General features: G+C 40.5%; 2 protein-coding genes and 1 non-coding gene across 9 annotated transcripts; 2 read left to right on the forward strand and 1 right to left on the reverse strand.

Annotated features, from left to right (window-relative positions):
• The first annotated feature begins 247 nt into the window (after nucleotides 1-247).
• Nucleotides 248-9814, forward strand: LOC123869244 (RNA-binding protein squid). 7 transcript variants are annotated; one of them, XM_045912083.1, is made up of 8 exons: nucleotides 248-477; nucleotides 1424-1464; nucleotides 2014-2288; nucleotides 2709-2840; nucleotides 3159-3426; nucleotides 5129-5191; nucleotides 8421-8557; nucleotides 9203-9814. In XM_045912083.1, the coding sequence occupies exons 1-7, from the start codon at nucleotides 353-355 to the stop codon at nucleotides 8510-8512; spliced, it is 996 nt and encodes a 331-aa protein (XP_045768039.1). In that variant the 5' UTR covers nucleotides 248-352; the 3' UTR covers nucleotides 8513-8557; nucleotides 9203-9814. The 7 variants fall into 7 exon arrangements, with proteins under 7 accessions (XP_045768039.1, XP_045768040.1, XP_045768041.1 ...); XM_045912084.1 differs by having other exon boundaries at nucleotides 8421-8552; XM_045912085.1 differs by having other exon boundaries at nucleotides 8439-8557.
• On the forward strand, nucleotides 1880-1948 carry LOC123869264. Its single transcript, XR_006796854.1, has one exon. It is a non-coding gene; the product is annotated as a small nucleolar RNA snR61/Z1/Z11 (small nucleolar RNA).
• Nucleotides 9815-10238: 424 nt separating the features above from the next.
• Nucleotides 10239-21798, reverse strand: LOC123869233. The gene is made up of 14 exons (XM_045912057.1): nucleotides 21602-21798; nucleotides 20309-20432; nucleotides 19574-19720; nucleotides 17444-17619; nucleotides 16374-16568; nucleotides 15332-15547; nucleotides 14547-14727; nucleotides 13737-13950; nucleotides 13302-13446; nucleotides 12952-13083; nucleotides 12682-12830; nucleotides 12214-12454; nucleotides 11646-11792; nucleotides 10239-10351 (listed from the first exon to the last, which is right to left on the reverse strand). Exons 1-14 carry the CDS (start codon nucleotides 21611-21613, stop codon nucleotides 10283-10285), a joined length of 2148 nt encoding a protein of 715 aa, XP_045768013.1. The 5' UTR covers nucleotides 21614-21798; the 3' UTR covers nucleotides 10239-10282.
• Between the last annotated feature and the right edge of the window lie 112 nt (nucleotides 21799-21910).

Consider the following 21910-nt stretch of genomic DNA (forward strand, 5'->3'; position numbering starts at 1 on the left):
TGAATCGGCTAGGCGGCTTGGCGGTATTATTTTCTCAGTGTTGGTAAAATATTGATTTTTCTGCTATGTTCCTCTTTCTCTTTTACTCTCAGTATTTCTTTATGTTTCATCCTTGTTGATACCGGTACATGCCATTGACCTCATAGCGAGTACGCGCTTTTCATTGGTTGATCGAGTCATTGTGTGCAAAAAAGTGGCGTCCCTTTGACGCTTAGCCAACATAGCGAAGCATTACGCGCCGACTCATCATACGCCCTCTTTCATTCTTCTGCATTTGGCATTCGGCGTCGAAGGTCGTGTATGGACCTTAGGTTATAGTGTATTGTTACTTTTAAGTCTAAATTTAGTAATAATGGCCAATAACGATAATTTTGCACAAGACGTTACTGATAATCAAGTGAATGGAAATGCGGAGAACGGTGGTGGTGATGGTCAGGAACATAATAGTGCGGACGCCCCGGGACGCGATGACGACAGGTAAAGTTATAATCGTTCTAATTATCATTAAAATACTTGTTTGCGATATTTTTATAGTAAAACATTAAGTATTGAACTATGAATTAGCTATTTGCGTTCTAAATTTATTTTCACAGTAACGATTACCGCTCGCCGCAATGGCGGCGTCGGTCGGCATATTTTCATTATCGGCATTTTAATCTATTTTAATCCACAAGGTTTTTTCAAAATTCAATGTTTTTATCCTTGCAGTGGTTTCTTCGCGCATTAAATTAAGTCCTCTCTGTCGTAGTTTTCATTTCAGATTAAGCGCAGGTTACGAACTTAGTAAAATCATTTTGTAGCCGCCCGACGCAAAATGGCGTCGCCGCGCGCGTCACTTTCCCGCCGGCGCGGTCCCGTTATTGATTTTCGCATCTTGTTTTGCATCGTCCTAGTGGTTAGATTGAATGTTACGGTCACTGATCGCGCGTGGACCGTGAGCTTCTTGCAAGATTTCAAATCGGTAGAGCATGTCGGCGGTCAGTTGGGAGCCACTAACGCCCTGTCTCTCTGCAGGTGTGAGCCTGCGCCGCCGCCGCAGCCGCCGCCGAGGGACGTCATGGTATATATCCGCAAGGCTCACACTAAGTACTCGCCAAACTGACTAGATTGTGGGCCACTTAACTTTGGGCCTCGTTCACTCTTGCCAATTTCAAATCTTGCGATCACTGTAACATTCTTGTTATCATTTTCTCGTTGTCTTGATATTAAATTTTGCAGTTTAATTTTTGTAACTTACAGGTAATTTGTTTTGCTGCAGTGCTTGGAGTTTGTTTTTAACAAAAAAAGTAGCTGTAAAGTACTGTAAACAAGTACTGCATAGTGTTAATGTTAAATTGTAATAATTTAAGTCAGTTCCTTTATACATAGAGGCAATCCATTGTTTTTGTATTCCTATGTTGATTATTTTGTTGTGTGATTACAGAAAACTTTTTGTTGGAGGCCTGAGCTGGGAAACCACAGACAGTAAGTGTTATTGACTTTCTAATCTTGATTGCTGTACTAATGTGTCCTCATATAAATAGGAATATATAATAAAAAATACAAGAAAATTGGGCGGCTAGCATGTGCATAACCTCACAGGTTTGCAAAAACAGAGGTCAATAACCTTGTTTAGACATTGAACATGAGTCTTTACAGTTACCTTATTTTTGTACGGATGATCTCATTTATTCATAATTATTGTTATTTTCATATAATAAATTAATTTAAACACTAATCAATCTTAATTACTCATTAATTATGTATTCTCGTGTAATTTCAATTTAATTTAAAACAATCAATTCTAATCATCATCATCATCCACTGCTGATGATGAACATGAGTCTTGTAGGGACTGCCATACACCATGGTGTTATGCCACCTGGATCCAGCCTAGTCAATTTAATGATGAATATTTCAGTTCTGCTTCTGAAGTTTTTTGAAGAAACTATACCCACTCTTCTGATGTATATGTATTTCATAGAAATGTACTTTGTTCTACAACTAGAGCTTACAAGTTAAACTTTGTTGCAGAGGAATTACGTGATCACTTCAGTGCTTATGGTGAAATCGAAAGTATCAATGTCAAGACAGATCCAAACACTGGCAGGTCGCGGGGCTTCGCCTTCATCGTCTTCAAGGCACCAGATTCCATAGACAAGGTCATGGCGGCGGGGGATCACACCATCAACAACAAAAAAGTAGATCCCAAAAAAGCGAAAGCTAGGCATGGAAAAATATTTGTGGGAGGTCTCAGCAGTGAAATCTCAGATGATGAAATCAAAAACTTCTTCAGTAATTTTGGAACAGTAAGTATTTTTTTTAAAACAGCTCTACTTCTGGAAAATGTAGGTTTCCAATGGTGAAAGAGTTATTAATAATAGTTCAGTGTAGTTTACAAACAAACAAACAAGTCTTTAGTTTTTATAGTATTAGTATGTTCTCTTTATTCTATTGTTTTATTTTTTTAACTTGTGACTTTGGACAGGGCTTTTAGTGTTTAACATCATAATTAATTCCTACAAATTAAATAGTAATAACTAATAACGATACAATATCTTAAGTTGCATAAACAAATGTATGATGAAAATTCCGGTTGTGGTGAGATAATAAAATTCTCGAATGCTAGTGAAGAGGAATCCGGGCCACTGAACAACTTCAAAATTAGAAAAAATAATTACTGATTACACAATGCAATGTTTTGCTCATTTGGCTTTTACTCTTTACAGGTCATAGACATTGAGATGCCGTTTGACAAGACCAAGAATCAAAGGAAAGGCTTCTGTTTCATCACATTTGAATCTGAGCAGGTGGTCAATGAACTGCTGAAGACACCCAAACAGACAATCGGCGGCAAAGAGGTTTGTATACATTTTGATCATGGTGTTCCTTTTGTGCGTAGGGTGCATAGTTTTCTAATTTCTTAGTTGTTAACAATTAGATTATTGTCTTTAGGGTTCTATATTTTAATTGAGTGCAGGAGACATAAGCACATTAAGATTTCTAATTTGTCTATTGTGTTTTTGTAACTACAAAAATTTCGTAAATTGTATATTTAGAGGCTACTACAGTAAGAATAGGTGCCTATTTCGTTCTCTGGAAAGGGAATTGTGTTGGCTTTAATTTATAAATTGGTAGTGTAACACAACAGCATGGCTACATGTAGTTTTCCCCTGCAGGTTGACGTGAAGCGCGCGACGCCCAAGCCCGACGGCCCCGGAGGGATGGGGGCTCGGGGCGGGCGCGGCGGCCGAGGCGCGCGGGGCGGGCGCGGGGGTCGCGGAGGCTACGGCGGCCAGGGCGCGTGGGGCAACCAGGGCTACGGCGGCTATGGCTACGGCCAGGGCGGATACGGCGGCGGCTACGACGGCTACGGCTACGGCGGATACGGATACGACGGCTACGGGGGCTACGGCGGATACGATTACTCCGGCTACCCCAATTACGGTAAACGCGGCAAGCAGCACTAGTAAGCTAGCATCGCTGGCTGCTCACCGACACATTACCTCGACTGATGTTACCTGATCTAGATGTAAACGTAGAGTAAGGCGGCGGCGCGCGGGCGTCGCCGCGCTAGGTAGCGTAAGAGGAGCCCCTCCGTCCTGTGACCTCCCGAGGGGAGATCGGCGTCGCGTGAACCTTAGATGTATGTCTTAGTGCGTAGAAAATATTTATTTTTCTATTATAACTGCGTATTTACATTGATATTCTATCGAGATAATGTGTAGTGAATGTTGTCGGGGCGACAGTTTCTGATCCTTGAATAAATTGTCTTTTGTGTAATCGGCCTGACTCGAGATCATTTAGTGTATCGTACTTCCGGATATCATACTTTTATTTGCATAACTTAGTTAATTTCCACTAATTTGCATCACTGAGCTGCCCGTTTGTATCCATAGCGGAGTAGCGAGTGCCACGCAGCTATCGATCACTCTTTATCATTGTTTCACTAGGTACTATGTTTGTACATATATGTTACCGCCTTATGTTTTATAAGTGTTTATTTGTAATACCACTTTTGACATATGTAGCAATGTCGCCCGAGTTTTATTTGTTTTTTGGTATTTTTTTATTTTACCTATTAACGCTCTCGCTACATGCTACATTTGGGTAATTGGGGTAATATATGGAGAGACATTGTGAAAGTGATAAAGATATGATGAAGCTTTTGAATAAAGCACTGTTACCAAAAAATCAATGTGTTTCCATATATTCCTCGCCTTTCCCGCTCACCCCCCCATTCGCCCCCTCGCCACCGGCCACTAACATCGCATGATGGGACCACACTACCGCCTGTTTCAACTAGATACAATACCTATATATTACTTTTATCTTGAAAATTAATTTCAATTCTCATACAACACTGATATCAATCTATTTATATCCATTTAATATACTACCTAATATATCATTCAATTAGTTACATTTCTATCAAAAAAATAATTTGAATGAGATACTTTTAATTGACTTTTGATATAATAATTATTTATTTTCTATATTAAAATATACATTTTTATAGTAGTTAGATGGGAAATCATATTTCTGTAGAGTGGATTTGCTTGATATAACGATTATATTACATATTGTCAAAGAATATAAAATTAAGAATTTGGAAAAGGAGTTGCAAACAGGAGAACAAAAGGCATTCGTGAGTAAGAAAACATCTTGGTAGTATTAGGTTGTTGTCTGTTACATTTGAATAAGTAGGAGGAACCTAGGATGTACTTTGATGTCTGTGTAGGAGATTATAAAGCTATAGATAGATTAAATTACAAAAAACATGGTTTTGCTGTGGCCAAGGATGAGCAAGCGATGCGAAATGACGCACAAGAACTCCGAAAAGTTGGAGGTGCATCACCCGGATCATACCCTGGATCCTCTAAATAGGAGGGCGACGTTTTAACCACTGGGCTATCAATGCTTCTGCTTGCTGTAACGGTGCAGGAAAACGTGAGAAAACCTGCATGCCTGAGAGTTCCCCATAATGTTCTCGGCGGGGTTTGAAATCTGCCAATCCGGACTAGGCCAGCACGGTGGACAACATAAACCGACCTCATTGTGAGAGGAGACTCGTGCCCAGAAGTGAAGTGGTCGATGAAGGAAAGCCGGCGCATAAGGCTGACGACTAATGGCTTTGTGTTGCGGGCAGACTACGGCGGGTACGGAGGGTACGAGGGCGGGTACGGCGCGCGCGCGGCTCCTCGCGGGAAAGGTACTTCCGTCCTCACCCACCCCACCCCATAAGGTTGCACTCTCGGCCGAGATCTGTCGATAGCCTCGCTCGTTACTTGCATACTGTGGGGTTACTATAAGATTTCTGCTGTCCTTTTGTTAAAAAGTAACAACCCTAAAAGCTAGTTTGTGTTGCCAAAAAACATGCGAGTTTTTGAAAAACTAATGTGTCTAAAATATTATGCTATGAAAGGATCTAGCTCAAAGCTGTTCCATGTAGCATTCTTTTTAGAAACAGTAGTTTTTCTAAATGCCCATGCGTTTTGACAATATTTAGAAACTCAGGGTTAGCCGCTTTTTAACAAGACTGGCAGGTTTAACATTTCATCAACATTGATAGAATTTGAGCGTCCGAAACACTTCGTTATACTAAAACAGAATTTGTCTTTTTTTAAAGCTCAAATTCGTTCATAAATAAAATAAATCTACAGCCAGCATTCCAAGCGAAAACATTGCGAAATCAAAATCAGTGCTACTGTAGTATTTAACTTTAAAATAGGGGGCTTTACGACCATTTTGTTTTAGTTATTTCGTTTCGACGCTTGAATTAGGTCAAGGTTGGTGAGATGTTTAATCTCATACTGACTCTACTGGTCCATGAAAACGTTTTGTGCGGTTGGTAAGATTTTTCAAAATTTGTCCATCCTAGCCCTGAACTTGACATCAAAATTTGGCTCAAACAATTAACTTACCTAGGCAAAATTCTTCCAAAGATTTACATACTTTTCCAATGGCCCTTTTATTACTCACTTCGCGCTCTGCAATCAAAATTTCGAGTTGGACTGAGCAAATTGCTTGCAATAGCCAGTATTCAGGTATAAACTAAGGCTGATGCGAGATTTCCTCGCTGAGAGTGCGATATTTTTCATTGTATCGCACCCATTGTCTTCACAAACGTTTTGGCCAGCTGCGCTTTTTTTTGCATTTATGCCCAAAGTAATTCTTCGATTGTGTACTCTTAGCTATATGAATAACCAAAACGTTTGGTATGTTGAATAGCTGTCTGTAATCACCTGTTTGTATAGATTTGTAGTATTGCAATTAACGATTTTTGCATGTAATTGTTGCTCAAAAACTATACTTTGAAGTTTGAACTACTAAAAATGACCATTATGAGTATTAATTAAATGTGAAATATTAATCTTATTTCATAGTAAAAATAAGTAATTTACTTGCATCATTATATAGTACTTATGCGAGGTTACACTCCTTACGACACTTATACCAGGTTTTCAACTTTGGGCTATTTTATCCTGTTGGCCGTTTCACGGTATCACGTAAGCGAATTCCGATCACAATGTTTGGGGTTACTTGAAATTCAAAACAATAAATGCGCTGAATTAGTTTGAAGTAAAACTAGTTGGACGTAAAATAATCTTCAAAATTTTACTATTCTATTACCTTGCGTTATTATAATGGTATCAATTTTCAATTTTTGTTTGAGCTATATCGGAGTGTCGGAAAGAAATCGGTATTTGATAATGCAGGGTGCTGCAACAGAGTAGGAGTATATTTGTAAAACCACTGAAAACAAACTTAATCTAGTAAAAGTAAAAAACTGAGGAGCTTTGAACAAAACGGTGTAATTACACTAAAACCTTTGTTTATCTGGGCGTTTTTGGCCTGCATACATATCTGAACTCATTTTCAGGCCAAACAGCTTTAAACTGTTAAAAGTGAGTGCAGTTTGTGAATTCGAACCGTACAATCGATCGATGCGATCAAAACAGTACAATTACAGTAAAGTATCAGCAGCTTCCGTTTAGTTTTTACTCCTATAAAAAATTTCGTGTAATTACACCGTTTTGTTCGCCAGCCTCTCAACTAGTTGTTTCAAATAATGGCTACCCCTACATGGGTGTAACCTCTCATTTGGTAAAAACGGCTTTTATAGTGTAGAAGTGTTCAGAACAATTTAATAATTCATCATTAAAAGTTCTACTTATTGTCTTGCTTAGATATTTGTGCACTAGTTGAAACTAATTTTGTAGATTTTTTCTTACAATTACTTGTAAAGATATGCTTGCACTAATTTCATGTTAGCTTTGTGAAATAGTTTTCAGATATTTCAAAGATCTATATCTTGAACCTCTTGATTCACATTTTTCCTGAATGTGTAGGTAATATCAATCATAATTCATAAACTCTTAAGATAAAAAGAAAAACTATACGATAATAATATGTATGTACATATAAGTATTACTTGTAATCCTTAATTGCTTTATACACAAAAAAAGGTTTTCGGCAACCAGTCTTCAAGAGTTCAATATCTTGTGGTTTTCCCGTTACGTGTGTACCGTTACTTTAATAACTCGCATGACTAACACCAAGTATGACCGGTTTTGTTTTAACTGTGGCCGTATTGTTAAACTTGATTATTATAATTACATCGCAATTGTTGTGATTGGCTGAATTCACTGTACACTTGATCTTAAATATGAGGTGTGTGACATTTAATATTTTCTTGGTTTCGTCGTCTGTTCCACCCTAATAAAAATTTATCGGTTTAGTTGGCCCTATGAGAATGGGAGAGAGCTCACGTGCAACTTTTGTCTCCGCATGTTTCGTCATTTAAAATGTCCCGTTGAAACTTGCGCTCATTCCTAACGCCTTTATCACACCGACGCATTCGCATGCGTAAAGAAACGGCTGACGCCTTTATAGTAATATTAAAATATTTCGACCACCGAGGGTCGTAATTTCCTAGTAATTTTAGAGGTAGTAAAACTAAAACCTACTTAACCTAAGATAGGTCAGAAAAGTTGTCCGCTCGTTCCCAAACTTGTTACGCTCTCCACTGACTACTTTACTCCAAAAGATACATTTGTTTAAAAAACTTAGCCAATCGCAAGCAATGCCTTAGTTTTAGTACAAACCGAGCGGCAAAATGCTCGAGCAATGTTCATTTATAAATCAGCGCACACTGAGCAGCAAAATACTTGAGTAGGTATCATTGATGAATTGATAATAATCAACACTATACAACTAAAATAGAAAAATGTGTGAAAGAGAAATCACAAGGAATTCTCTTGCATGCTATTTTGAACTCTATTTTAATTGTCATTTAGTTCATTATTATCAACTCATCAATAAAAACTGCTCAAGAATTTTGCTACTCAGTGTGCGCTGATCCTTAATCGTATTTAATGATATGAAAGTTTGACAATAGGGCTGCATGTAATGTCTGTGTGTGTTATTATGTTCAACAGTCTCTGATGATGTTGCAGCTGGCTACCAGGGTGGCAAGCAACGCGGCGGCGGAGGCGGCGGCCGCGCCAACCAGAGGCACCAGCCCTACTAAACACAAAACAGTACCTGCCGAAAGTCATCTCAGTCCAATAGTAAGGTAATTTACATATTTTTTAACCCTTGTTAATGTTTTAACGAGAGGAGTGAGAGAGTAACTTTGACAATAGACAGTGAAATGTTCATAGGAAATAAACTCTAGATTCTCGTCCTTGCAGAAATGTTTTGAAGTCCAGTATAAATTATAAATGCAATGGCTACTAAAATTAATAAGATCTTGGCATGGATTTACTGTTTACTACGTAAATGTATTTGGAAACCAGCCAATGATGAAATGCGTTATTTCCAGTAGAAATTTCCGATAACTTTTGATTTAACTGATTCTATGAAAAATGTTACCAGGATGTTAAAAGTTGATAATATAATCTATCAATATCTAAAGCATTAACAGCGGTAGGGCGGTGATAGCCTAGTCAAGATTGAACAGAGTGAACTAGAATGAGGACACTGTTTGATTCTGAGTCGACATGTGATGGCTAGAAGTGACTGAGAAATCAAAGATTTCTAGTCACTTCATAGCCTATCTAGCGTCAAATGTAAATAACATTTGACGCTTTGACGCCTACCAGTGTAGGTTAAGCCTCAATGTTTTGTTACAAGTTGTGGCGTCATGGAGTATGTTGAACCCTTCGCAGTCTGAAAGACGAGTCATGCCCAGTTGTAACAGTACATTCGTTTGTTGCAGGTTAAGTGATCGGTCATGCGCGTCCCCCGCGCCCGCGCCCGCGCCCGCTGCGAGCGCCGCGCCGGGGACGCGTCATTCCATTCCACACGATTAATTTAAGAAATAAAAATTAAGAAAATTTTTAAGGATAAAAATAAATAGTACGTCATATGTGACGTGATCGCAGCCGGAGCGGTCGTGCATAAAATTAAAGTAATATAGTATGGATTTATAGAGTAACTTGAGTATTATTGCTGATTAGATTCAATTTTGACATTCTCTTACCTTTTTAACTGATTGTTAGAATGATAAATAATTACTATACAGAGCTTAACGTTAGTGAATAGCCGTGTCCTTGTCCCGTCGATGTGGAGCCGTGAGTTCGTGCGTGCGTTTGCGAGTGTGAGTGCCTCCCTACACTGTTTTGTTCTGGATCTCATTGCAGAAAAATGTAGATTTGTAATTTATAATTTTGATATCGAAACAAGGAAACCGGAATCATGTATTTTATACAAACTTGTATCTTCCACTGAGTAGGGATGAAATTAGAAAATAAGTACTCGGACATGAACAAACTTTGCTGATATACAAGTTGTATGTCGAAATAAATATGTAAATAAAATGTTGACTTTTGTCTTTTCTTGATTGATTTCAACTGCTTATGTAGGGGCTGCTGAAACAATAGGCTAAAACAACCTGAAAATTGAATATCTCAGAATTTACTTTTATTCTGCTAAATGTAGGTACATTGTGCAAGCGCATAATGGCATTTTCTCAAAATGTTCTTTTTTGTAATGTCCTCCAAGGAGTTCAGTACCTTGCATCATAAGGATTGAGGATTTGATTGACATGAGAAGACATTCCGGGAAATGACAAAAAGAACATTTTGAGAAAAGGTCATTATGTGCTTGGACGCTGTGTAAAACATGAAAAGCTATTCAGACTTACGAGTTTCCAGTCTGACTCATCTTAACCCATTTACAACCCCTTTGCTAAAAAGAAGCTATGAAATAAATAATAAAGTACAGGTTAGGGAATAGCTAAATAGTAACAGCAATGATTTAAAAATTAATTTATTGAAAAACGTGCGGTGCAGAAGACTCAACATGGCTGTGCCCTGGAAGTTGCATGCAGGACGTCCAGAGCATTGCACAGGGCTCTGTAGTTTACCTGGAAATTGGAAGGTAGGTATTAAAAAGTTGGTAAGTAAGAGTTAGCTTGCTTATGGATTTTCGTACAAACTTCAATAGTGGCGTGGTTGATATGCGCCAAACATTTAGGCAAAAATTGAGCTGGTTTTGACGTGACAACGTCTTATAATTCGATAGAGCCGGCTGCACGCACGAAAAAACATGACTCATGCGGCGTTACCTCGCTCTGAGGCGTTCCATGTAAGGCTTGAAGTGCAAGCGAGAGCGCGGAACGAGCGACAAAGAAGCACAATCGGCCTTTGTTGTCACGTTCAACTATCGCAGTAAACCGACTTTACAGACAACCAATTTTTTTGACTAAGTGAATAACCAGGCACCGTTATCCACATTTTGAATGCCTGTCTTGGCACGTGTTATTAAGGCCTAATGGACTGACAGTATTTGGACTGAGACCACGACTGCAAAATTGCAGTTGGGAAGCAGTAACCTAGTGATTTCAGTTGACAACTGCATCGTAACTGCCGACCGACTGGATGTTGGGCTGTGTAGGTAGGTAGGTAGGTATTAGAACTGCAAACGGAATACTCGGTTGTGCCAACTGCAATCAAACTGCAGTTTTTTGCAGGTGGATCTGTAACTATACCTAGACACTAATAACGTTCCGGTTTTATACAATCGGTTCAGTTTCTTTAGCGTATACCTACTGACGATTGACTGAGGTTGGCATGTTGGTGCTTTAGGGGCTGCGCAGACGACGGATCCGCGGAGGACAAAAACAAAGAAAATTTATACTCTAGGGAGGACAAAAGTCCCTTCGACTGTACGATGTTTGTGTCGCACTAGTCCATTGCGTGCGTTATGCGATTCTTAGGCTGCGATTTATAGAGCGCACTTTGACTTAGCCTTTTTTTTTTTCTCGTCTGGCTTTTGCAATGATTAGCCAATGTCAAGTTTGTAGTTATTTGTAACAAGTTAGTTAAACTATACAAGTATGGACCCCGTCTGTGCCGGCGCTCACCGACATACGCACGGCACCCCCTTAGAGCGCTTTCCAGTCAGTTTTAACAAAAAAAAAACACTCCAAAAAGTCACAACACGCGCGCCAGCAAACGCCACCACAGACGAAGTCTGACTTAGCTTAGACTTAAGACACTGTTAAAACGAGACAGCGCTATATCACTGGCATAAATCTGTCTCGTTTTAACTGAAACTTAGTCTGAGCAAAGTTAAAGTTCTCTATAGATCTCAGCCTTATGCATTTTTGTCCTCCGCAAGTATTTTTTTCACCAGATACAGGGAGATGTATAACTGACCTCGTCTCCACAGCCTCTCCTGTAGCCAAAGCACTTGTAGATGAGATCTCTTTCGCGAGCTGATACAAGCGACAGCAGGTCGCGCCGGCACAATGCTCGCTCTACTGCAATGCGCGGTATCGTGCCACAACGCTCCTTGTCCGAATCCTGTAGGGTTAGGAAAATAACTTGAAAAATCTACTGACTAAGCATTTTGATGAAAAGTAATTGATTGGAATACGTTCTGAAAAGTTCCTCATTGCGAACATGTTTATTTTTTGTAAGTCTGGAATGGTTTTATAATTGGTACACTGACTATCTATTGGGCTAAGAGCTCGCGAGGGCCAAAACAGAAAAGAACGATCAGTGACTATGAAGCTTGGATCATGGTAGCTTTGGGAGATAAAGGTGTAAAAAATCTTAGGTCCAAGTTTCATTTATAATTTTTTTATATTTTCTTCGGAATACTTAGTATTTATTAAAAATCACGTCACGCATTGGCAGACACTTATTGTCGTGGCAACCCCCCGCCAGATAGGTACCTACCCTTACACTTAATCTTTAGCCCGAGTAAGACGGCAATGCTTACCTTGAAAACCTCCAGGATGTTCGACAGCTGATCGGGATATTTTGCCAGCTTGGCCAATGCTCCAGCGACCACGCTCCGTTCCTCGAAGTTGAGGTAGTTGAGCGGGGAGTCTATCGTGGGAATGTGTGGGATGGGTTCCAATAAAGGAGCTCGTTCCAATCCACTCTGTGTCAGTGCTTCGCCCACGGTTGCGCAGAATCTGTCGTACTCGATGTAACGGCGACGACCCGGCGCGCAGAATCTGAAACCGATGAAAAACTTCGAGGGTAAAGCCACCCTGCAATTTCTTTTACTACCACCAAACTAAACACAAATGCTTGTTGAAATCTCGGAATACACCTAGCGCCATTTAATTTGCTCTAAAACTTCTTGAAAGCTGACTAGATGGCGCTAGGTGCAGCATTTTATTTTATTTAATTGCATTGGCATATCCACCAAGCACCATCTGTCGATGACAAGATCACTTACACCTCCATAAGCGTGTCCATCTCGAGAGGCGTGAGAGCCAAGCCTGCGGCGGCAAGTCCTCGGTAGAAGTCAGCCCGCGGCACCACCAGCTCGCGTCGCTTGTCGAACTGAGCGATAAACTCACGCGGACGTATGCCTTCGCGGACCATCTGTCGATGTCGAGATCACTTGTATAATGTAACCCACAGGGACAGCAAATAATATAATATTCAAAAAAATATCAGAATGTTTATTCTGAAAAGAACCCACATTTTTGCTTTTAAACTTTACCTTTCCCTTTATCTTAGCGAGTATCTGTACAATGTCTGTCTCGCGCGGGTCCACCGCAGAGCGAGCCTGCGGTCTACGCACCGTAGCCGACGGACCCGCGATGGTGGCGCTCTCGACCGGCCTGTCTTCCAACTGAAACGACATTCAGGAAAATAACATTCAAGTATCTTTCCAAGGAAATGTACCTTCCAGGGACTACGGGAGAGACCATCATTTTAATTTAGCAGCATTGCATTTCTCGGTGTGATCGCGGGTAAAAAAATACCCGTCGTACCTTACAGGGACTACGGGAGGGACACGGGTACACAATAGAATTAACTCAATCGGGTACCTTTAGAGAGTGTACATACCTCATCGAGCAGCGCTACGTAGCTGAAACCGCAGTCATCAAGGTAGCGCTGCTCGAGCGCGCGCAGTTGCGCCGGCGCGGGGAGCACGCCCAGCCTCGCGAGCACGCGCCGCACTTGGGCACGTGACACGTGCCCGTTGTTGTGTCTATAAAGAACAACAAATTGTATGAACATCACAAAAAAATGTATCACAATCGGTCAAATCAAAAGCGGGGCTTTTGAAGTCGTTTTCAGTATTTGCGTTCATAAAGCAACTCTTCTTTTTAACGTTTTTCCAAAAATCACGCTCACTTTTAACATTATGTAAGGTGAAACATCTAACTGTAAACAAAAAATGTTTCTGCAAATAAAAATCTTGTATCTTGTATCTTCGTTTGTCACCTAGCACTAGCTAATAGCAGTCGACAGTTGCTCTAGAAGACTTAAAAATCTTACTCATCATGTTCTCCAAACGAAGGTCTCAAGTCGATGGAGCGCTCCTTGCACGCAGCGCGCACACGTAACAACGCAGCTTGAGCCAGATCCATCTCATGCTCTAGTTGTCCCCCGCGTTCCGCCGCAGACCCTCGCGGGGGAAGCTCCGCGACTGCCTCCGCTGCAGCGCCAGGTACCACGTCTGGATGTTTCTCCAGCTCTTTTAGCGCGAACACTGTGGCCAAACAAGAAAGAGAGAAATTAAGCCGATTATTAGACTAGTTACATAACTAATATCCGTACTTGTTTTAAGTTTTCGAAAATTCCGTAAGAACTCATTGATTAGCAGTAATAAAAATTAGGTAGGTATCCTATACCCAGGATGCAATCTATGTCTGTGGATCGGCATGGAAGTATAGATTTGCGTTTCTTGGCTTGCCTTTGACTACTGACAGCACACCAAACAGATGACGCAACCTATAAATGTGGAGTGCGCCTACCTACTGATATTTTTATGTCATGGTTTAAATATACCCTTCCAACCCTTCTCCTTCTAAGAGGAAGCCCGTGCTCTGTAGTGGGCCGGTGATGATGATTTCTATCATACGTAAAATAGTAGGTAGGTACATATGGTACCTACCTACTAAGAACTAACTAGGAAGTGGATTGTTTCCAGAAGGTTTTTCTGCCCCACATTAAAAAGGTATGGAGCAGAAATGCGAAAATGATTAATAATGGGGGAATAGGTATCAAGGAGCCAACTATCTGATCGAGATGATAAAAAAATAGATCGTCAAGGGTTCGTCTGCTACTATAAAGCTAAGTGCCTACCTTGATCACAGTCATCTTCAAAGGTTCTCCAGCAAATTCGCTCAGGATCGTTTGGGTCGACGTAGTGACGCATGACGCATAGGGCTTCCTGGTTGGACATGATGCTGCCGAGGCCTGTCGCATCCAGCGCTCGGCGGAACTGCTGAGGGGCTATACGACCACAATTCAAAGGGTCGTAATCCTGTAAGATAAGGGAATAACGTTTAAAACTGGTTTTTCGTCTTAATAATAAAGAAAGAATAGCGTTTGTTTATAAATTCTGCCACACATCACCAGAAAGGGGTACCTAAGCCTTTTCACTTTTCCGGATTGTAAGATCTCTCCTCTCCGGAAGATAAGGTATCTCTGTATCTTTTCGTCAAAATCAGTGAAAAGCAGGCAGACAGACCGACGGACACACTTTCGCATTTCTTTTTGACGGCCTCGCTTGCGCAGAAGTAAGCGCTGTGGTTTTATTAGTGGGACGTCACGGGTTCGATTCCTGGCAAGGGTTTGGAATTTTATAATTTCTTTTCTGGTCTGATCCAGCCGTCGTCGTCGCTAGTTACCACCCTACCGGCAAAGCCGTGCCGCCAAGCAATTTACCGTTCTGGTACGATGCCGTGTAGGAACCAAAGGGGTGTAGGTTTACTGAAAACTGCCATATCCCTTTCGCTTCCATCTTAGCCTGCATCATCACTTACCACCAGGCGAGATTGCAGTCAAAGGCTAACTTAGTATCTGAATTTTAAAAAAAACTTAATATTATAGTATAGAAGTATGGATTATTTCAAGTTGGAACTCACTCTGAAGAACTCAGAGACTCTAATCCGTCGTTGCAATACATACTCCTGAACTCGCATCATCAGATCAATGAGCTGTCGCGTCGGTTTGGGCGGTTGTAGCGCGGGGTGGAACACCTCCGAGGGTCCCAACTTCTCTACAGAGATCCCCGCTTCTACTTCTGGACGAACCAGCTTTGGAAGACTCGTATCAATTACAGCTTTGGGGTGATTGTAAGCCTGGACAAAACGAATTCAATATCTCGTTAGATACCTATTGAATTCGAGCACCGATCAAGTGCGAGATGGACTCGCACACAAAGGGTTCCGTACCGAAAGGTACAAGATGACGTAACTAGTTACCTACTTCTTTAATTTACACGGTAACCATTTTGAATTTTTTCACGTGACAACGTCTTATAATTCGATAGAGCCGGCTGCACGCACGAAAAAACATGACTCATACGGCGTTACCTCGCTCTGAGGCGTTCCATGTAAGGCTTGAAGTGCAAGCGAGAGCGCGGAACGAGCGACAAAGAAGCACAATCGGCCTTTGTTGTCACGTTCAACTATCGTCAGTAAACCGACTTTACAGACAACCAATTTTTTTTTATTTGTTCCTATAACAGTAATACGCTACGAAAATTTCACGTCTCTACCTTTTACGGTTCATGAGATAGCCCGCTGGCAGACAGACGAAAATGTGAAACGTCTCTCATCCAGTAAATTGTTTTTTTTTTTTTTTAATAAATTAGCGAGCAAAGGACCAGGCGGGTCACCTGATGTTAAGTGATTATCGTCACCCATGAACATTTGCAGTGCCAGAGGAACCGCCAATGCGTTGTCGGCCTTTCAGAAAGTTGGTAACCCTTGAATAACCCCATGTTGTATTTCTAATGGAAAAATCGCTAAAGGGAGTTGATTCCACAGTTTGTAGTGCGTGGAAAAAAGGATCTGAAGGATACGCAAAGTAACAAATAAAAATCTATTGCAATTTTGCTCTGTTAGCGAGACAGATTTTGTTCGACAGCTTACGATTTTTTTTTCTATTCTTTTCTTTTCTTACCGGACCAAGTCCCTGTATACCCTCTTTCTTCACCGCCTCGACGGCTTTGATGAACTCCACGTAGTCCAAGGTGTACGAGTCCTTAATGAAGCGGCGGACGAGCAGGTTGAAGTCCTCAGGGCTCACGATCACACCGATGTAGTCCAGGATACGGGCGAAATGGGCGAAGGTTATCCGCCCGTCATTTTTCGCCACCTACAAATTAATGTGAAAATAATCCATCCTAACATAATTAAGTGATGATAGCCTATTGGTTAATATTTCAACCTGCTATATCGGGAAGTCCTGAATTCGATCCCGGGTACCTCTACTTTTCGGAGATAATGTGCGTACCTAGTTAGGTACTTATTACTTATTGACACGGAGCGGCATTCTTTTGACAATTCAAAAGAAGCCTTTATTTACTGAAATTACAAACTATACAATTAATGCTGTGTACATTTATATTATATACAAATAAATAAATAATTTTGACACTGAAGTTTTGTTTGTGTTTTGTCTCTTTTCATTAAGTTTGCCCATGAGCTGAATCCTCCTCCAAGGTTCTCCATATTGCAAAAGTTTATTTAAATAAAAATATATTCTGTTCTATTTTGATAAGCAATAATTAAATACGAAGGAAAACATTATGAGGAAACCTGAATTACTAAAAGTTTTCGACGATGTTCCCAAATTTGTATAAGCCAAACACTTTTCATCCTAAGAGGAAACCCTGCTCAGTAATGATGATGTACTTTTGAAATCTTTTTTTTTAATATTTATTAAAAAATTATAGCCGCTTAAATATATGTTATGCGCATATCGGACGAACTGTGGGCAAAGACCGCTACACATTGGATGCCACAAAAGACAAAGACGTCGAGACAGACCGAGGCGTCGCGTCGCTGGCGAGACGAACTCGATGCCTATAAGCCGGCCTGGCCCCAAATATTCCTAGACAGAGACAGGTGGAAGGAAGAAAGGAGGCCTTTGCCCAGCATTGGGACAGTACGGGCTAACAATAACAATAATAAATGTTATATTCGATATATGACTCTACTGTCTAAAACTGTTAATAAATAAAGACTTACAAGTTCGTAATCCTGGAAATAGGGCCTTAGCGGAAGGTCGCGCTGCGCAATAGTGGCAAGCAGGCAGCACAGGCGACGCATTTGCCACTGGTCCAGCTTGTGACATTCTGGTTCCGGCGGCGGCGGGCACGCTTCCAGCAGACAATCTGCTGACGTCTTATCCCGACCTCCAGCATCTGGTATCCAGATAATTACCTATTTATAGTCGTATTCCTTCATTGCTGCGGGTCGTGACTCCCAACCATCAATCACATAATGGCAGAGTTCTCTTGGGATAATAAAAAATAAAATAAACTTTTATTTCAGGCCATTAGACCCATAATTGTGTTAGTATGACAAATCACTTAAAACTATGTTAGTAGGTACTTATTTCTATCTTAACAACTAATTCTATAACTAAAACTATAACTAAAAAGCCCGAGGGAACCTCTTGGCGCCTATGTGCGCACCCCCCCAGCACCTCCAGAGAGGACTATCTAGTTTTCTGGCCAATGCAATAATGCAGTGGGTTCCCAGATCCTCAACTACAACTCACTAAGAGAACGAGATTTAGGTTCTTAGGTTTTTACAATTATTATCAGGTGTTAGTGATAATAACCGGGACCGACGGCTTAAAGTGCTCTCCGAGGCACGGAGGAAACGTAAAGGCCAAATACGGACCTAAAGTCGGTCATCCATCCAGTTACTGACTTGGGCCAATGTTGCTCAACAATCGCAATCGATTGTATGCGTTGGTAACTAGGCCACTCGCTTCCTCTATCGAGATAATAACGGGTGTTTTTAATTATGCATTGGCGAAGGCCGAAGAAGCGATGACTTTTGAGGCTGGGTCCAGAATATCTAATTCACCCTAACCATATTCCCTCCTCCAAAATATAATAATCATGATTTATGTCATAGGACGAGTATTTACGGAGTAAAAATCGGTGAATTTTTTTGAATATCGCTGGCTGACGTAATAAAAAAACGTTATCGGTTTTTTACGAAAATAAAACAGCCTTGCCTTCATAACATTTTGGCTTATTCAATACAACATTTATGTATTAATAAAATGTATAAAGAATGTTTTTCCCAAACAGGTAATATATTGAACGCACCTTTCACCTTCAAACAATAAATATTACATAGGAATATCGAAGAGTCACGCATTTCGTTTTAGAAGTCGTTATTTTTCGAGATCAATAGGCAATGTATTTTTAACGACGTGTTTGTGTCTCACTAACTCTGCCACCTCAACTTTTAGGAGTTGTGCGTTAAATTAAGCAATTACTTGAATATCACTTTCAAATGGTGAAGGAAAACGGGAGGAAACCTGTATGCCATGCCTGAGAGTTTTCCATAATTTTACTATAATGTTCTCAAAGGTGTGTGAAGTCTGCTAGTCAGCACTGAGCCAGCGTGGAGGACTATGGCCTAAAGCCTTCTCATCTCAGGAGACGATGCTCAGTATTGGGCTGACGAAGGGTTGATTAAGATGATTATTTTTGTCTTAGTGCTTATATATCTCTTGGACCTTAGATTATAGATAAGAGATACGTAAGCTTCCATTTACTTTCTCCATGTAAGTAGATTTGGCACAGAGAACGCGGTCAGCCTGGGTAACGACACATCAAAGAGGCTCAGGACATTTTTGAGAGGTTTAAAGAAAATATTAACTTAAGGTTCTATTTACCTTCTTCATCAGCCGGTCGTCCAGCGCAAGAAAGTAATTCGCAGCATTCCGAGCAAATCAGGACATTTGATTCTTGGTTTAAAAATAAAAACTTCGTAAAGTACCTTCTCCATGTATGATTTGGCACAGCTGGGGGTAGAGCACGTGGCCATCTTGGACACGGAAGTAGTCCGCAATCTGCCTTTCCGCATCAGAAAGGTCTCGAATCAACCGAAGTGGCCCACTAGGCCTTGCTTTGACTCCGGAGGAAAGAAGAGAGTTGAGTAAGATATATCTCTACCTTCTCCATGAATGATCTGGCAGCTGGTGGTAGAGCCAATGACTTCTATAAAGTCATTGGGTAGAGCGCGGAAGTAATGCGCAATCTGCGCAATTTTCGCATCAGAGACGCCCAGGACCGAGTGAAGTGGGCTTGCTTTGACTGTGGGTTGAAGAAGACAGCTACGTCAGGTATTTACCTTCTCCATGTATGATCTGGCACAGCTGGTGGTAGAGCACGCGACCATCCTGAGCACGGAAGTAGTCCGCAATCTGCGCTATTTCTGCATCAGAAAGGCCCAGGACCGAGCGAAGTGGACCCGCTAACACTGACACGAACTTTGACTCTGTTTTTAATAAAAATGACGTGAATATAGGTGGTATTATGATTTTTTAAATTTAGCCAAAAATTGGCAAGAAATGATTTACCTGGGTCAAGAATTAATAAAATCCTAGGTACATAGTTGTAAATCCTCATGAATGTCAATTGACATGCCCGACTTCACTCAGGTTCTCTCGAACCGTAGCTCGACGGTCGTAGGACGGCTAAAGAAGGTTTTAGTCTACGCACTAAAACCTCCTGCTTTCTTTAGCCGTCCTTTCTGGTACTGCGATGCGCAATCTTCACGAAAGGAACTGTTCGGTCAGGCTTCGTTTGCCTTTTTCCTGGATCCATTCATTGTTCAGATTTTGTCTTATTATTGACTGCAGTATTATTGCACCCTTATTTTATCTCTTTTCCCTGTTCAGCATCTGTGGCACCAGGCTTTTATGAGAGGTTCTCCGTCCGTCAGTGCACTCAAAAATTCCGTGGTTAGGTGTGTCTTTCCTAACGCAGTAAGGACAAATGTCGTTCGCTGCTTTGCCGATGGCGTGTAGGTAGTGTTGAATATCTTTACTTGGTCATGGATTATGGATAAGAAAAACAAAGTAACCTGAGATGAGCGAGTTCCCCTCAGGATCCAAAGGACGATACCAATCCCATAGGTTTAGGCCAACCCGAAATGCCGCTGCGCGAATCTTGTTGCAGGTCTTCCATACATCTGCCAGGCGTATTATCTGATTGAAGAAATAATGTATTATATACTAGCTGACGCCCGCGACTTCGTCCGCGTGGATGTAGGTTTTTTAAAATTCCCGTGGGAACTCTTTGATTTTCCGGGATAAAAAGTAGCCTATGTGCTAATCCAGGGTATATTCTATCTCCATTCTAAATTTCAGCCCAATCCGTCCAGTAGTTTTTGCGTGAAGGAGTAACAAACATACACACACACACACACACACACACATACAAACTTTCGGCTTTATAATATTAGTGTGAAGTGTGATCTATACTTTTTAAAAGGAGTAAAAATGTGATTGATATAGTAAATATCTACGTATCTACAGGTCAGACCGATCAAAACTTGAGATTTCGCTTGTAAGTATTTAAAGAAGACTCGCCACGAAGGGTTCCGTATCATCTGAGAAATAGTATTTTTTTAGTGACGTAACCACAAATTCACGGTTTTCTGATTTTTCTTTTTACCTACTTGTGTTTCGAGTAGGTATAAGACATTACCTACCTACCAAATATCATGGTTCCTTTGCTACCTGCTACCTGCCAAATATCATGGTTCTAGGTATGTTCTAGGTCAACACGAAGTAGATTTTGATTCCCTTGTTCTGTTTTGACCTGTAAATCCATGTCAGTGGTCTTGACAGACACGACAGACAGACAGACAACGAAGTGATCACATAAGGGTTCCTTTTTTGTCTAGTGATAACTGATACGGAACACGAAATACAAAAATTTTGATACTTTAAGCACACGAGTAAATATCTATATCTACTCGCATGCTTTAGCTTTAACAGGGCTTCACTCGCTTCATACAATCGTAGTTCCAATTTCATTTGAATATTAAGCAACCAAAGTCCATGAAATTTTGCAGACATATTCTAGAAACTAATATCTGTGTCTGTGGTGTTTTAGATTTTTCTAAAAATATGTAGTTTTAAAATTACAGGGGCTCAAAGATTTGTATGTAAATTTTTAAGACCGCGTAACTTTGAAACCGAATATTTTAACAGAAATCTGGAAAAGCACAGACATAGATATTAGTTTCCAGACTATGTCTGCAAAATTTCATGGACTTTGGTTGCTTAATATTCAAATGAAATTGGAACTACGATTGTATGAAGCGAGTGACGGAGAGACCCCTCTTAAGTAAGTAGTTAAAGGTACTTACAGTGTCATGCATTTTGATGGTGTTTTTACTTTATTCAAAGAACGGGGTGAATTTCCTTAGTCAAAATGTTTTAATTGTTGATTTCTAGATTGGTGGTATAGTTTTATTCTACTTGGCTATTTTCGCATAAAATTTTGATTTTAATTGAGGTAAAAATAATGAAAACTGCAAAAATGCGTCAAAAAAGTGACTGCTTATTGACAATTTAAGACATTTTGGGTTTTTTACATTTTGATTGTAATTGTTACTTGGTAATATTTATTACTTAAAGAGAATGTAAGGTTTTAAAAGCAAAACATCCCACTAATT

This window comes from Maniola jurtina, chromosome 10 (assembly GCF_905333055.1).
Source record: "Maniola jurtina chromosome 10, ilManJurt1.1, whole genome shotgun sequence".
Taxonomy (NCBI): Eukaryota; Metazoa; Arthropoda; class Insecta; order Lepidoptera; family Nymphalidae; genus Maniola; species Maniola jurtina.